Source organism: Hippichthys cyanospilos, chromosome 1, assembly GCF_059441005.1.
Source record: "Hippichthys cyanospilos isolate Australia breed blue-spotted pipefish chromosome 1, RoL_Hcya_1.0, whole genome shotgun sequence".
Taxonomy (NCBI): domain Eukaryota; kingdom Metazoa; phylum Chordata; class Actinopteri; order Syngnathiformes; family Syngnathidae; genus Hippichthys; species Hippichthys cyanospilos.
The window spans coordinates 7,382,090-7,396,837 of NC_142369.1; the positions used below are offsets into that span (position 1 = coordinate 7,382,090).

Below are 14,748 nucleotides of genomic sequence, written 5' to 3' on the forward strand. Positions count from 1 at the left end.
AACAGTCCCGAAAATGTGTCAACGCTGTTCGCTTACTCTTTATCGTCGCTACTCCTCGGCCTACAGGCAGACGTTGCTCCTCCACGTAACTCCAGGCGCGACAGTTTTCGGATCACGACTTTGGGTTGGCGAAGCAGACAGGATGCCGCGATGGGGCAGTTTTGGTATGATATCGTTTTCTGATCACTGGAAACATGCCTGCTCCTTTTCTTCAACCTTGTCAGCCTGCCTTCATCTTGTCTGGACTTCTTCATTACGGGCGGGTCGTCATTGTCGGTCATGGCGGCGGGGAGCTCTTGGTTTTGTCTGCGCGGGGCCCCATTCTCGGAAGATGACGAGTTTTGTTGCATATTTGAAAGCACTTTTCCGGAGAGGGGCAAAGAGAGGGATGTCAAAATGGAGTCTCCCAAGTTTGGTGGAAGGGACGCTGTTTGAGGTGGGTAAAAAAAATAAATAATAACAATGCACTTATTTTAAAATTGAACAAACTTGACATTCCCCCGTTAAAAAAAAAAAAATAGTTACATAGCCATTGCATAATAATAATAATAAAAAAAAAAATCACATATATTAGGTGTTCAGAACCTTTGGCAGAAATTCCAGTTTTATTCATCAGAATACCATGTTCGGAGTACCGGGATTGCAATGAACAAATTGTTAAGATTTTTTGGGGTTGACTTCCCAGGTAATCACACCAGAAGTAGCACAAGCCATTGAATATAGGCAGAAAATGTGGCAAATTATTCACACTACGTTTTTATTATGTTGTTAGTGTATGCTTGTAATCAAGAAGAATAAAACTTAGCGCCATTTTCATGATAAAAATAAAACTTTTCAGTGAAGCATTTGTCATAATAAGACTGAGTAGAGTGCACCTGGAAAACATTCGCAAAGCCTCATTTTTTCCCCCCACACTGTCCTATGTTACCAGCATTACTCCAAACTGAAAAAAATAAAAATGATATTTTTCCATCAAAACACAACAACAACACTGGCTGATAACAAGTTTACCTGCTGCATCGAGGTGCCCAAGACAAGCCTGATGGTCGAGCAAAATCTTCAGGAGCTGGGGCTGGCTGGCGGCACGAGCGCACTCTTCCAAAACGGCGGGCGTCTCACTCAACCAGGACACTGTCTGCACAATGGACCCTTTGTTTCTTTAGATGAGACTATGACGGCTTCTTTTGAAGAGTTGCTCTCCCTTACCTGAGAAAGACTGGGCACAGGGAGCAGTTGATCAACTCGAACCAGGAACTCCCACAGCAGCTTCTCCAACGCCTGGTCGAACGGAGGACCGTAGTCTTCAAGGAACTCCTCCTACCAGTGCAAAATAGAGAAAACAAAGTTTATCTTGGTCGATTCCAGACCAATTCACTATAGATGAAAATCAGTGATAGATCACACAACATCTCTCTCTTTTTTAAATATACTATAGTTGTTTGACCTGAAAATACTCCTCCTTCAACGCTGGGTCTTGGAGCAGGTCGCGGACCAACGTGTGGAAAATCTCGACTGATTTTTTCACCTTGATATCTGTCTTCTGCGTGGGTAAAAGTTAGATGAGCTATGACAAACAAAAGATATCAAATGAGCGCACTTACCACAGTTGGAGCTGATGAGGTGGATGGGCCAGATGGAGTGCAGATTTTTTTTAAGTGACTCTTGATGACGCTCGCATCTGGTTGGGGGTCTCGCATTAGCTCCAAGATTAGCTGGAAAGCAGGCGGCGCAAGTCAAACAAACACCACTTTCGTGCCGGGGACGAGAATTCTCATCAAGTAAAAATACTTAGGTTGTGTGCCAGTGACAAGAATTCTCGTCAATTTTTTTTTTTAATTTATGGGTATATGACACTTGCTCCTCTTAATATGAAGTCTTTCAGGGCCAAAGGTATTCTGAAAAGGCAACCCTTCGAGTGCCAGTCGATTTAAAGCATTTTGACTTGTCTTTCAAGGCCGCCAGAATATTGTATTGTATTCTACATAGACATATGAAAGATTGGATTCCATTCTTTACTTCCAAAAACAAAGTAAGATTCTACCTTATTCTGTTCTTTAGTAATCGCTGTTTGAAAATAGGTCATTTGGACAAGAGGAGAAAATGAACTTTGGGGCAGATGAGTGGATTCCTTTAGGGATCCACTAATATTGGCTAAGATCCATTCCCATAATCTTCTAGAAAACACATAGGGAAGCACTAATGTGTAGCATAGCGCTTCTGTATATCAAGCCAAACACAAAGTGATTTCTGAAAGTCCACCCACAATATATTGCAAGCAAACAAGATGGCCGTGCAAATTTTTCAATGTCCACTTGCATCCAGGAGAAATATGTATTACTGTTAATGTGTATATATGTTACTAAAGAACAGAATAAGGTAGACTCTTTCTTTATGACTGGAATTCAATCTATCATATAAGATCTATTATATGATAATCTTTCATGTTTGTGTAGACATAGCACACAATATTCTGTTGGCCTTGAAAAATGGGTCCAAATGGTTAAAATCAGCTGCCACTCAAGGGGTTGTCTTTTATGATACTTCGCACTAAAAGAGTTCAAATGACCACAAACTATTTATGTTGCACTTTGCTAAAAGACAACTCATCATGCACTTTCTTTACAAGATACCCACTCGCGCTCTCAACCCCAATCCGAGCTTGGCCTGGTGTCTCAATGTGAGCAAGCCTGGCACCGTCTCGCAAGTGGATTGCACAAAATCTGCTAGGACACCATATTGCTCCACATCTCGTTGCTTCATGACCTTCCAGAGGGCGGCGGACACCAAGCGCAAGGGTGGAGCCAGCTGCTGCAAGGCGGCAAAGGGGAGGCTGACACCTAGACAAGAAGAATTGCATTACAATGACACTCCTTATGACATGCACTGATGACATGTTCCCAAAGCAAAACAGTTTCAAGGAAATAAAAGAACATCATTGAAAATTACCAATACATATCTGTGATGTTATTAACCACAAAGGTATTTTACAAAATAGTGACAAACTACTTTATTCAGGTCAAAGAGAATGACAAACCGTAAATGTACACAGATGAGAACAACAACAAAAAACAAACAAACAAAAAAAACAACAGAAACTAACACTATGTCGTATGGACATAAATGGACATACATGGACAAGTGTCTTAAATTGTAGTTATTAAAAGTGGGCTACATGTTAAATAAGTAATTTAACGAACTCTACTATACTCACCCTCAAACATGTCGTTTGGTTTTCTTGACGCCATTCTTCGAGTCAAAGAAACTATTAAAGGCTAGCTTAACAGCTGCTAAGTCCTCTCCTTGATTAACTTAAAAAAAACAGCGCTTACTTGTTCAATTTTCAACGATGGAATTGATATTTTCTTTGCAAACACAAGTCTGCAGTTATTTGTCCTTTTTGCCGCGAATTCGCGTTTTTACCGCATTTGTACCGGAAATTTCTAAAGACGTTTATAACCTTCCCGCCTTCAGTTGGGTGTTTAATTAAAGTAACTCGCATTCTGCGCGGGCGGCAATCAAACCGACTAATGACTTTTGCTTGATAAACACCGCCCGTCTGAACAATGCGGTCCTCATAGCAAGCGCATCTATAGCTCTTTAGGATATGACGCAAGTTTTCTCGTTTCCGGTTTCCGATTTGTTTACGTGACGTAAAAATCACGGAATAAAGATTAAAGGCAAAAGTATAATCACACTTTTAATGCACAAAGACGTAGAAATGGTCAATATCATTTGTCTTTTTGTTTGGAACATTTAATATTCACAAAGCTAATTTTATTTTTAATTAGCACTTCATGTTTAAATATTTCGTAGTTGATTTTGGTTTTTACTTTGAGTGAACAAGAGAGGTAAGAAGTTCCTTGACATTTATTCTAATTCGTTTAAGTGAAGTCTGTCAGTTATATGTTATGTAATTTTTATACAATGTGTTAATGTCATAAATATCTGAAATGTCTGATTGTATATATTGTTCTTTGTTCACTGTTGTATATTGACAGAGGATTTGTTAAAGAGCAATTTTAAAAGACAGTATGACAACAAAAAAGAAAAAAAACGTGTTTGGGTGACCACATTTATTTATTTTTTTTTAATTTTACATCGCACAAATGCTTGTGTATAAATTGAAGTATTAAATTAAATAAAAATACATTGTTTCTATTGCATGTTATATCTGTCAGCAATCTCAAAGTGCTACAGAGCATTTAAAAAAGAGGCAGGAGAAACACAATAGCAATTCAATGAAATCCAATTAAACATGTTTACAAAATTAGCTGTGATTTGAGGAGGCACTTTTTTGTTTCATCAACAACAAAAAGTTGTAGTTTTGTACTAACATGAAATAGGACTTGCAGCGGTTATAAATGATGTACTTTTTAAGTGGAATAAACAAGTACGAATTTTGGCCCTACAAAAAAAGTCATTTCACATACAAGCAAAATTGTCAATGATAATATTGAGGGAAAAATCTTTACCCACAATGGATGTTGTTGTTTTTTTTTTAATTTTGAAATTTTAAATACAAGTTGTGGTTGTTTTTTTTTTAATATAAGCAAACAAGTTGACAACTAGTTTGTTGAAACATGAGTTTTTAAATTCTGGGAGCCGACAATCTCACACAACTTGAAAGAGCAACAAAGTATTTAGATTAATGACATAAAATGATAGTGCTTTACCGGGAGAGTCTGTTGATGAACAATCTTGATGAACTTTGCCTTTGTGTTGCTGTATGTGGATGGTCACCACTTATGGAGCAAAGTCCAGAGCGCCTGACTCTAAAGGAAAGCTGACGTCGTTGCTGAAAGCCACACCAGTGACAACAACAGATTCGACCATAATGGACACAACGTCGTCGTTGATAAAGTAAGTATAAATGTTTGTTGTTTTGAGGTTACAAAATTCTAGAAATCTGGAATGAGGTAGTTCTGAAATTCTCCCATCTTGATTCCGCATGGGAATTTACTGGAAACTCTCTTAACATATTTGTGGGAGATAGCAAGGCTTTTTTTCTTTTTTTTTCCCGGTGTTTTTAGGTCAGTAACCAAGCGAGTGTGGTCTCCAGCCCAGCGTCCGTTCAGGGTGCGCAGTCACAACCGGGAGGCCAAGAAGGGCATCACGGCTGGGACTCTGGAGGAATTGAAAGAGAGGGTGAGTTTTCCGGTGGTTTCAGAAATTTCATTGTGAGTTTTTTTTTTGGTGACTGCGTTTGGTTCCAGGTTTGTCGGGCGTTGTCGTTGGTGTCTCTGGCGTCCCTAGTCTGCGAGGAGGATGGGACGGAAGTGGACTCGGATGACTTCCTGGCAACTCTGCCGGACAACGCCGCTATCGTGGCCCTGGAGCCTGGACAGACGTGGCGACCGCCATCGGTACTGCATTTTTGCACTGCGCGAATTTGTTATTTTTCTGCAGACTTTCCATTGTTCAACAGTTGTCCTCACTTACCGTAATTCCCCAAATATAAGAGGCACTTTTTTTCCCTAAAATAAAGGTCAAAAGTATGGGTGCGTCCTATAAACAGTAAATTAGAGATTGAAGATTGCATCAATCAGCCACATACACCCCAGTTTTGACATACAGATGCACATTTTTACATCGGACGTATTCTTCCCTAAAGTAATTACAGTGGGACGAGCTAGAGGGCGGACGTCAATTGGCTGTTAGCAGCCAGTATCTGAGTTGCAGCTAACAGCAGCTCATGTTAGGTGAGGTTGTTTTGGCATTATTTTCAATAAAAGAAGCGAGCAAACTGAACCAACGTCCGAGTCCCTCCTTTCTCACACACAGGAATATTACAATAGCGTTTAAGAAGAAAGTGATTCTTGTAAGAGAGCAGGTTGCAAATTGTGAGGCTGTGACAAGGTTTGTGCCGACTGCCGTAGCACGTTGACCTAGAGCGGAGCTTGTTAGCCGAGCGAGCAGGATAACGAGGAGGTACGATCAGCCTTCACTTTTATCTCAACAGAACTCTTAGTGAAACTCTACCTAAGGCTCTCTTTAAGGTACACTCTGCTCAGTCTCTCTTACTTGCTCGACCACTCACTCACTCGCAAGCTTCATACAGGTCCTACCCATTACAAATGTGAACATAGGAAAATATTGATTACAAAGATGGGATTTATTTTGTTTTGCTATAGTTTTTACATTGTCCCCAAATTGTTGGTGCGTCCTATACACGGTAACATAGAAAATACCAGAATCTGACCCAAATTAAGTGTGCTTGTTTGGGGAATTACGATACTTGCACTGCATCTACTAACAAAATGGCTGCCTAAGGTTGGCTAACCAGCTAAATAGCTCACCAACGGGTATTATACTTCTATTGCAAGAAAACCAAATGAAGTGATGGTGGCCGAATTTCGTGAAGTTTATTTAAATGTGTGTTTGTACCTTTTTACCTCTAATAGCACTTCCTAACCGTTTCAAATTCCCTCAGGGTGCGGCTATGTCCCGAAGTCAAGACAAGCTCAAGTCGAAGACGGGGAAAGATATAGCCAGCGTGACCGTGGACCTTTACAAAATGAACCCTAAAGATTTGTTTGGCTCTCTGAGCGTCAAGGCCACTTTTCAAGGCCTGTACTCGGTGAGCGCAGATTTCCAGTGTCTGGGACCCAAGAAAGTCCTCAGGTGAGCAGAACCCCAAAAGTGGACCCCAGTAAAATTTGTCGTAATCATTAGAAGGGAAGTCAACCTAAACGTTTTCTTTACCGTAATGTTTGATGCGCTCCCAGTAGTTGCATTCCAATATTCAAATTTTAGGAATATTAATGAACAAAATCCACTTGTTTCAATCAGTGTAAGGGGGCGGCCATTTTGGATTGTGATCTATCTAAAAATGACATCACAGTTGCCAGTGAGCAACCAATCACAGCTCACCTGTTTTTTTTTTTAGTTTGGTCATGTGACATTGACAAGCTAAGCCTTGATTCGTTGTTACTAGAAAAACTGATGTCATCTTCAGTCAACAAAAACTGAAAAATAATCATAAAAGCATTATCCCAATCATAAAAGCTGACTGAGAAAATTCAAATATGTCCAAAGTTATCTGGAAAAATGTACCTTATTTGAATAATCTAATTGTTTTACTTAACATTTTTGTATACCAAACAATTCATTTTTGTTCATAATGGCAATAACTAAAGGATTTATTTAGAATTCATTAAATTTTTAATTAAAAAAAAAGTCCTGAAGTACAACATAGTTAAGCTTTTTTTAAATTTTGTTTTGCAGAGAAGCCCTCCGCGTGGCCTCAGCCCTTCTCAACGCCGCCGGGCACCTGCTCATCACCTCTGCCTCCGTCATCCGTCGCATCATTGAGGGGGTGGAGCTATGGCAGCCACCGCAGAAGGCTTACCTCAACTGAGTTGGGGGGGAATTGTTATAAAACCCATGATTTAGATTGGCCAGGCCAAACTGGAGGTTTGAAGCTGATCTTTGTTTTTTTTTCTTTGTGATACAATTGTAAATATTTGTCATCCCCAATCATTCATCCATTTTCAAGTAAAGACAGTAAAACGTGCAGATGTGCAACAGCTGTATTGAATTGTACACGGATGAAACAGACACACTCATGATCTGACAAACACTGCAGAAGGAACACTTGCTTAAAAGGCAACAAAATACCATACCGGGATCTGAAAGTGAACATCACTAAAAATATCAAACTTTGGCATTGGTCGCTGTCAAAAATAAAGAGAAAAATCCCAAAACATTCTGTAACAGAAGAGATGGTTTTGTTGCATATAAGATTTTTTAAGTGAACTGATTCACAAATAGTTTTTCAATTTAACTTAATTGGTCCAAAATGACTGCTTTATTATGAATATTACTTTGTTCCATTTATTTTAGAGACATAGTGACAAAAAAAAAACAAACGTAAATACTCTTCCACTAAGTGGCAGAAGGTCCAGTTTTTGCTTAGTAATCAACTCCTACTGCGTAAATAAATGAGACAAGCTTATCATTGTAACACAAAGACAAACCAATAAATGCATTACTTTGGCGCCACTGGCTTCAAAGAATGAGACTGAAGTGCATGAATGAGTTTCATATAGACAAAAACAATGCTTTGCTACCATCTTAGAATCATGGACATGTGCAAGTGAGTTAAGAGCTTGACAAATAGTGCTTTGTCACCACTTTGATGTCAATTACCTATGTTGAAGTCTGTTGAGGACTTCCAGGCAAAAATAGCGCTTTGCCGACATCTTGGGTGTCAACTATATTGAGCATAAAAAGTGCATTGAGAAGTGTAATTAACGTTAAAATGTTGCTTTGCTACCAACGTGCATCAACATGTCAATGAACTACGTTGAAGTGAGTTGAGGACTTGGAATGTTTGAATTGTCTTGTAGCATATTGGTGTCAATGACCTATGCGGGTTGAGGATGTTTAGAGAAAACTCAATAATTTGTCACCACCTTAGCATTAATGAACTATGTTGAAGTATGTTGAGGATTTTCATTATGACAAAAACAGTGTTTTTAGAACTGAACTGAATTTACATTAAAATATTGCTTTGAGGCATCTTCATGTCAATGAACTACGTCAAAGTGCGTTAAGGACTTTGAATCAGAAAAAAAAAAAGTTCTTTATCACCATCCCGGTGTCAATAAAGTACATTGGAAGCAAATTAGGGAGTTTGATTTTTGAAACGTTTGAGCTTTACTCTTATCTTTTCACATCTTGATGTCATTGACCTATGTTGATGTGATTTGAGGAGTTTCATTTAGTTCAAACTAACGCTTTGCCATTTTGTGTCATCTACAGTCAATTGTAACCCCAATGTGGTATATGATCGGTGTGTGGGACTCTTCTGCATCATCAGAATTGCCAAAAACAAACAAAATACCACATAAGGGATAAATCATTTTGGGGGGATGCCAACTACATAATTTTTGTGACATTTTTTTAGGGGTGCGTTGCCATCTTTCTTGCAGTGTAAAATATGAGCCTTAGCTCACTAAAAGTCGAGGTACACCAGTCTAACAAACAAGACATTAAAAATGACACTTTAGCGAAAAAGTTGGAACAGTATAAGTAAGTGGACCGTAATTGTGTCACATTTAAGACTTCAATTGGAGTAACATAGTAGGAATGACAGTGTGATTGTATGCGTACATACAAGCAGTGTTGAACAGTCTTGGGATTTCAGCCGTCGTTGCCGAAAACAGTATTGAGCTGCTGGGTGACCCTGATGAAGGTGGTCCTGCGGCTCAGCTCCTTCAGCTTGGCCGCCCCAACATAGGTACACGTGGAGCGCACCCCACCCAGGATGTCTCGCATCGTGGCCTCCACGGGACCTTTGAATGGCACTTCTACAGTTTTGCCTTCAGACGCTCTAGAGGAGAAAAAGGAGAAATCTACCAAATGCCGTACACACTTAAATCAAGATATAAGATAAAATCTGTGATGCCTATTACAATATTTAGCAGATAAAATTGTAATAATTGATTGGAACTGACCTGTACTCAGCCAAGACGCCAGCGTGCTTCTTCATGGCCACTTCGGAGCTCATGCCGTAGAACAGTTTGTACTTCTTGCCCTGCTTCTCGATGGTCTCCCCGCCGCTCTCTGAGTGGCCCGCCAGCATGCCGCCCAGCATCACAAAGTCTGCTCCGGCACCTGAGAGATGTCACACGGTTAAAATCAAATAAATGCACCACATCATTTTCTGACTCACCAAAAGCCTTTGAGACATCTCCTGGGCATGTGCATCCCCCATCCTGTGTGAGACAGCGTTCCTGTTATAAACCAGTGCTTCTCAAAAAGGACAGGATTTTTAAAAATAATAGAGACAAAAAAGAAAAGCAATAGTCCCACCCGCAGCCAATCACGTGTCTTGTAGGAGTGCCCTAACACGCTGGTTAGACAGACATGAAAGGAGACCAAGAGAGGAGTGCTCTCTCCCTCATGAAACCCACACTCACTTGTTAGATAAACGTGACGGGAGACCCGGAGAGAGCAGCCCTACAGCAGAGCGTTGCAAATGTCTTACCTTGATTTCTTTTATAATAAATTGGAATTTCAAATGTAAATTGTGATTGTTATCATGTTTGGTCAGCTACAGGTTTACTCTAATTTGACTCCCGTGCGCCCCTAATACGAAGCTATCTGCGGCTTTCTATTGGACAACAGCCAAGCGATGGAAACGGAAAGGGATAACAGTACAGTTACTGTATAAGGTTTAATGCTTTAAGATCAAAGTAAATATGTGTACTGCAGCATTTAAACGTCCGAGGAGCACTTGTGGCAAGTGCATTTATAGTTAACTCGTCTGTCTAGCATGCTGAAACCTGAACAAAAATGGGCAGCTCTTTCGTTTATTATAATTTTTAAGTTGGAGGACTCGAGCTGTAAACAATCCGAGCATTCGTTCACAAATAAGTCTCACAGAAATGATGTGGCCATTCAGTCCGTGGGCTGCGTCTGCACACTCGATCACAGCACTCAGCTGAGGGTACCCCACGCCGGTCTTCTTGCGAGTTGTGCACACGGAACCTGTGAAAGACACCAACGGTAGACTCACACTTTATTTCACCAGTTAAAGCGAAGGCACATTAAATTAGCATTTTTTTTAACAATGATCCCTCTCTTAACACGACAATCTGCTTAATATTGTTTGTGGAGTGTGAATTACTGTAAGCAGCAAAATACACCGTTTTTTATCCATCTCAAGTGGCAGTCATTTGGCCATTTCCCGTCGACTGAAAATGGCATCACAGTACCTTAGTGCGACGCACAATTATGGTTCAGCATGCATGCGTCACATGACCAAACTCAGAAAAAAGGTCATATTTATATTTAGGATTAATTTACATTATTTTGTACCTAACAAACAAAAATAGTGTTTAAGAACTAAGTGTTCATAATGGTAGTTTTGACCAGTTGAAATTTAGTATTTGAATAATTACGTTTTGAAGTCATTTTACTATTCGAGACTTGAATATAAATCAAAATAACATTTTTTCCATCCCATAATCGCCTGGCCCTTTTTTTTTTTAAGCATCAGCATATTATTTTGAGTCCTAAAAAGTCAAATGAAAAATCACATTGAATATAGTCACCTGGCCCGATGCCCACTTTGATGATGTCAGCACCGGCCAGGATCAGCTCTTCTACCATCTCTCCTGTCACCACATTTCCTGCCTGAATACATATCCAATATATATGAGCACATTTCGAGTTACCTTAAAATAAATACATAAAAAGTTGTGAAACACTGCAGAAAGCGATACAAGGAATACTCCCACTGACCATAATCGTGTGGGAGGGGAATTTCTGCCGCACATCTTTGACAAAGTGCACGAAATGCTCAGAGTAGCCGTTGGCGACGTCCACGCAGATGTAGCGTAGCTGCGGCACAGCGGTCAAAATGGCCGACATCTTCTGGAAGTCGGCCTCGCCAGTGCCTGTGCTGACTGCAACATTCTAGGGGAGGGTAAAAAAGTTGAGATAAGTGATTTTAAAATGTATTCATTATTTTTGATAGGTTTATTCTAATAAAATCGATGCATATCATAATCATCCAGAATAATTGAAGAAAATTGAGAACCTGCTGTTTATATAAGTGAGAAAAAATTATTTTGCATGCTCAGACAAGTTTCAGACAAGCTTTTTTTTTAAACACTCATTGGGAAATTCCCTCCTTCTTTGCTGAACTAGAACGTTTCAAGGGAATTCACAAGAAGCTTTCTGTAAATTTCCTATACTTTTATAAAATGACGTGAATGACATGACAAGTACCTCGAGGCATTCTGGGTGCTTGGTCGCAAACTCCCGCCAGTCGTCAACAGAATAATGTTTATGGACTGCAGTGAAGACAGTGAACTGGTGGAAGAGAAGAGATGACTCGATAGCACGTTTTGCAAAGGGGTTCCGATTGCACCGAGGAGTTTCACTTACATTGTTCAAAGCCTTTGCCATTTCAAAGGTGCCTACTGTGTCCATATTAGCGGCAATGATTGGGATTCCTGTGTAGCTGCCCTTGGAGTTCCTGAACGTGAAGCTCCTCTGCAGAACCACCTAAACAAACACACAATGAGTCACCAATGATCTCCAATGACTGCATTATCATAAGTATGTATACGGATAGATATTAAATTGTATTTACCTCACTCCTTGATTTGAGGGTGCTGCGCTTTGGTCGGAGGAGCACATCTTTGAAATCCAGCTTGATGTCATTCTCAATGCGAGGCATTATGGAAACTGCAAGACAGACCAAAAATACATTGTTATTACTGTTATTATTATTCGTACACGCCATACATAGATGAGTAATTAGAATGTTATAATACTGGCAAGATGACATTCATAAGATTATAAGTACAAGCAAGATTGCTTTTAACTGGCTGCTACCGTCCCACAGTAACAAAAAGTGCATGCCTACAAGATCGCAACTACATAGTTAGCCTAACTATCAACAATTCAAGGAGTAGTATTTGATAATTGCACAATTCTAAGAGACTCGAGAAAAGGTTTATCTTACTAATACATAACTTACCGGTTCAATGTATATTATAAAAAGAAACGTGTATTCTGTAACCTTCAATGGGGGAGTCGCGTTTAACTTCCTGTATCAAGGCGCATGCGCATGCTGAGCAAGCACGCGGGAAAAGCGAGGAAAGCCGTTGTAGTTTTTTGAATCGCACAAAGCTTACCGCTTAAAGGCCCAGAGAACTACATAGTTTAAAACTACTTTACGGCAAATTAAAAACGTTTGTCGTAACTAACGTGGGAATTGGAAACGTTTATCGAATTGGCCCTGAAAATTACATAGTTCAAAATTTCCTTAGGGCACATCTATAATCGTTTCTTAAACGGATATGGGGCTTTTGGACATAACTTTATTTTTAACAATAACCATAGACTCGTGCGCTTCATGCGTCAGAGCGGCCGCCACATTTTGACAGTCCTTGCCATCCCGTCAAACAGTACACCTTTACGGCTTATTTGTCCCCTGCAAGTTTCTATTTAGCATTTTTTGTCCCCTTGCATTTATTTAATCGTCCAAAGACAATGGAGCATGTTGGACGCGGCAGGTAAGGTCTAGTTTTCAACAGCGACTTCTCATTAACAGTCATAAAGAAGCCCCCATACCTGTAAAATATCTGACTTTGACCTCTTTGTATTTAATCCATTGTTTGTGAAACCCTTTGACTCCTCAAAAACACCTGATCTCCAAAAGTACCATTCAATAACCGTCATTAAATTCCAGCGGTAGTACAAGTCAAATGTTTTATTCCCAAAAAGTACATTTGTATATATCATTGTAAACCTTAGGCACAATTGTTTGGTCTAAATATAGAAAAAAAAATGAGTTAGCACTTCAAATAAAATGTATTGATAAAATAAAAAGATGAATGAAACTGATTCAATGTAAATGCATTGTACTTTAAAATTTAAAAATACAACTACAGTACCTACTGCAATACCTAAGGACCTGGCAGAAGTCTTGTACAGGATTTTAAAAATCTCTGGCTTCTGCTGCTTTGGATCTCCCTGGTCAGTTGTTCCTGGAACTCAATGGGAAGAGGCCCTAAGGAAGATCCATGACATTTGAGAGATAGTGCATCCCTCTGCTGGCATGGGAACATCTCAGGACCTCCCTGGAAAGTTGGAAGGCAACTCGCAAAGGAAAAAGGATTGATGGATGCAGAGGTAGGCTCCAGCACATCTTAGTGACCACGAGGGGGTATAATAGATGGGTCTATGTTTATTTACTAATAAGTGGATTTGAGAGACAAAACTAATTTCCTGAACAAGATGAAGTCCTTAAAATCCTTCTTGAGGGTCATTTTCTGACAAGTGAATCATCTCAACAGACTTGATAACATTAATAGACATTTAATATAATGAAAATCTTTGTTAAGGTGATTCATGAGAATCTCAAGCTGAGGAAAGCAGAACTAGTCTCACCACCTTTCCGAAAAAAATGGAAAGACAAGTGGATGTTCATAAAGTAAATAAGAACATCAGTTTTTAGCTAGCCAAATGGAAATATCAATACAGTAATTTGGAGCATATTAGATGTAATGTAATAGGACTACGCTGTTCTAGACATTCATGAAGACAGGCTATAATTGTGTCTCAAACCTTATCTGCCATGTGGAAAAGTGTGAAGGCCACATAATCTCAGTTATGTTCTCACATCTGGGGTAATTCTGACTTCGAGATAAATCAAATACCTCTTCATTCCAGCACACTGGAAAAAAAGTTGCAATAGGCTTTTGTAGATTTATTTAAAAAAAAAAGAAGTATAAATTTGTTTCAAGAATTTCATAAACTTCCTTCAATAGTACCGATTAAAAAAGCAATCAAAAAAGAATCCTCACACTTCAGGGTTTCTAACCGCCACTGGTTTTGTAAAAAAAATTAAAAAAAAATGTGGAACTTCTCCCATGAAGCAAAAACAAAATTACTTGGGAGAGATTAGAAATTAATCACAATAATGAATTAACACTAGTCCGCAAGTACATAAAGAATTACACATTGAAAACAACAAAAAGCCCTTGAAATTCCAAAATACATCTGTCAGTGTTTTATTTGCTAGGAGACGTCCGTGTTTGCAATATTAACAGGCACATAATCAAAGCAATGTCATTTCAAAGAGACAGTTTAAACAAGAGAAACCGATACAAAACTGGCCCAGCATTAGTTATATTTCCATGTCGTTGTGATTCTGGGAGGTGGTGGAACTCCTGAGAGGAATAAATATCATCGTAGCACCCGTACAGATATTTAGCGTTTTTGTTG

The 14,748-nt window shown here is 39.3% G+C and overlaps 3 protein-coding genes across 10 annotated transcripts in view; 1 reads left to right on the forward strand and 2 right to left on the reverse strand.

Annotated features, from left to right (window-relative positions):
- The window catches only part of tinf2 (TERF1 (TRF1)-interacting nuclear factor 2), an 8,620-nt gene extending 3,871 nt beyond the window's left edge, over positions 1–4,749 (reverse strand). The window contains exons 1-7 of one of the 3 annotated variants that reach the window (XM_088421398.1): positions 4,674–4,749; positions 2,635–2,837; positions 1,602–1,712; positions 1,445–1,540; positions 1,207–1,317; positions 1,012–1,135; positions 37–427 (exon numbers count right to left, since the gene is read on the reverse strand). In XM_088421398.1, coding sequence (XP_088277524.1) covers positions 37–427; positions 1,012–1,135; positions 1,207–1,317; positions 1,445–1,540; positions 1,602–1,712; positions 2,635–2,760 — 959 coding nt within the window. In that variant the 5' untranslated portion in view covers positions 2,761–2,837; positions 4,674–4,749. Of the gene's footprint in view, positions 1–36; positions 428–1,011; positions 1,136–1,206; positions 1,318–1,444; positions 1,541–1,601; positions 1,713–2,634; positions 2,838–3,211; positions 3,541–4,673 lie in introns of those variants that run through there. The other 2 variants (XM_088421390.1, XM_088421406.1) reach the window with 2 other exon arrangements.
- cideb (cell death inducing DFFA like effector b) lies at positions 3,657–8,020 on the forward strand. 5 transcript variants are annotated; one of them, XM_088421486.1, is made up of 6 exons: positions 3,657–3,848; positions 4,729–4,860; positions 5,031–5,145; positions 5,214–5,363; positions 6,431–6,621; positions 7,225–8,020. In XM_088421486.1, exons 2-6 carry the CDS (start codon positions 4,733–4,735, stop codon positions 7,355–7,357), a joined length of 717 nt encoding a protein of 238 aa, XP_088277612.1. In that variant the 5' UTR covers positions 3,657–3,848; positions 4,729–4,732; the 3' UTR covers positions 7,358–8,020. The 5 variants fall into 5 exon arrangements, with proteins under 5 accessions (XP_088277612.1, XP_088277631.1, XP_088277622.1 ...); XM_088421505.1 differs by having other exon boundaries at positions 4,752–4,860; XM_088421496.1 differs by having other exon boundaries at positions 4,757–4,860.
- On the reverse strand, positions 7,515–12,587 carry gmpr2 (guanosine monophosphate reductase 2). 2 transcript variants are annotated; one of them, XM_088421426.1, is made up of 10 exons: positions 12,497–12,587; positions 12,107–12,201; positions 11,899–12,018; positions 11,740–11,823; positions 11,251–11,424; positions 11,061–11,142; positions 10,388–10,494; positions 9,677–9,719; positions 9,459–9,618; positions 7,515–9,334 (listed from the first exon to the last, which is right to left on the reverse strand). In XM_088421426.1, the coding sequence occupies exons 2-10, from the start codon at positions 12,191–12,193 to the stop codon at positions 9,145–9,147; spliced, it is 1,047 nt and encodes a 348-aa protein (XP_088277552.1). In that variant the 5' UTR covers positions 12,194–12,201; positions 12,497–12,587; the 3' UTR covers positions 7,515–9,144. The 2 variants fall into 2 exon arrangements, with proteins under 2 accessions (XP_088277552.1, XP_088277543.1); XM_088421417.1 differs by having other exon boundaries at positions 11,740–12,018.
- Positions 12,588–14,748: the final 2,161 nt, after the last annotated feature.

Excerpts from the sequence above, each read along its gene's own strand:
- cideb (XM_088421471.1), top strand. The coding sequence starts at position 4,727 with ATGTGGATGGTCACCACTTATGGAGCAAAGTCCAGAGCGCCTGACTCT. Across the intron at positions 4,861-5,030 it reads ACAACGTCGTCGTTGATAAA|GTCAGTAACCAAGCGAGTGT; the intron begins GTAAGTATAAAT and ends CGGTGTTTTTAG. Across the intron at positions 5,364-6,430 it reads AGACGTGGCGACCGCCATCG|GGTGCGGCTATGTCCCGAAG; the intron begins GTACTGCATTTT and ends AAATTCCCTCAG.
- gmpr2 (XM_088421417.1), bottom strand. The coding sequence starts at position 12,193 with ATGCCTCGCATTGAGAATGACATCAAGCTGGATTTCAAAGATGTGCTC. Across the intron at positions 11,143-11,250 it reads TCCCCTCCCACACGATTATG|GCAGGAAATGTGGTGACAGG; the intron begins GTCAGTGGGAGT and ends ATATGTATTCAG. Across the intron at positions 9,720-10,387 it reads TGAATGGCCACATCATTTCT|GATGGGGGATGCACATGCCC; the intron begins GTGAGACTTATT and ends TGTCTCACACAG.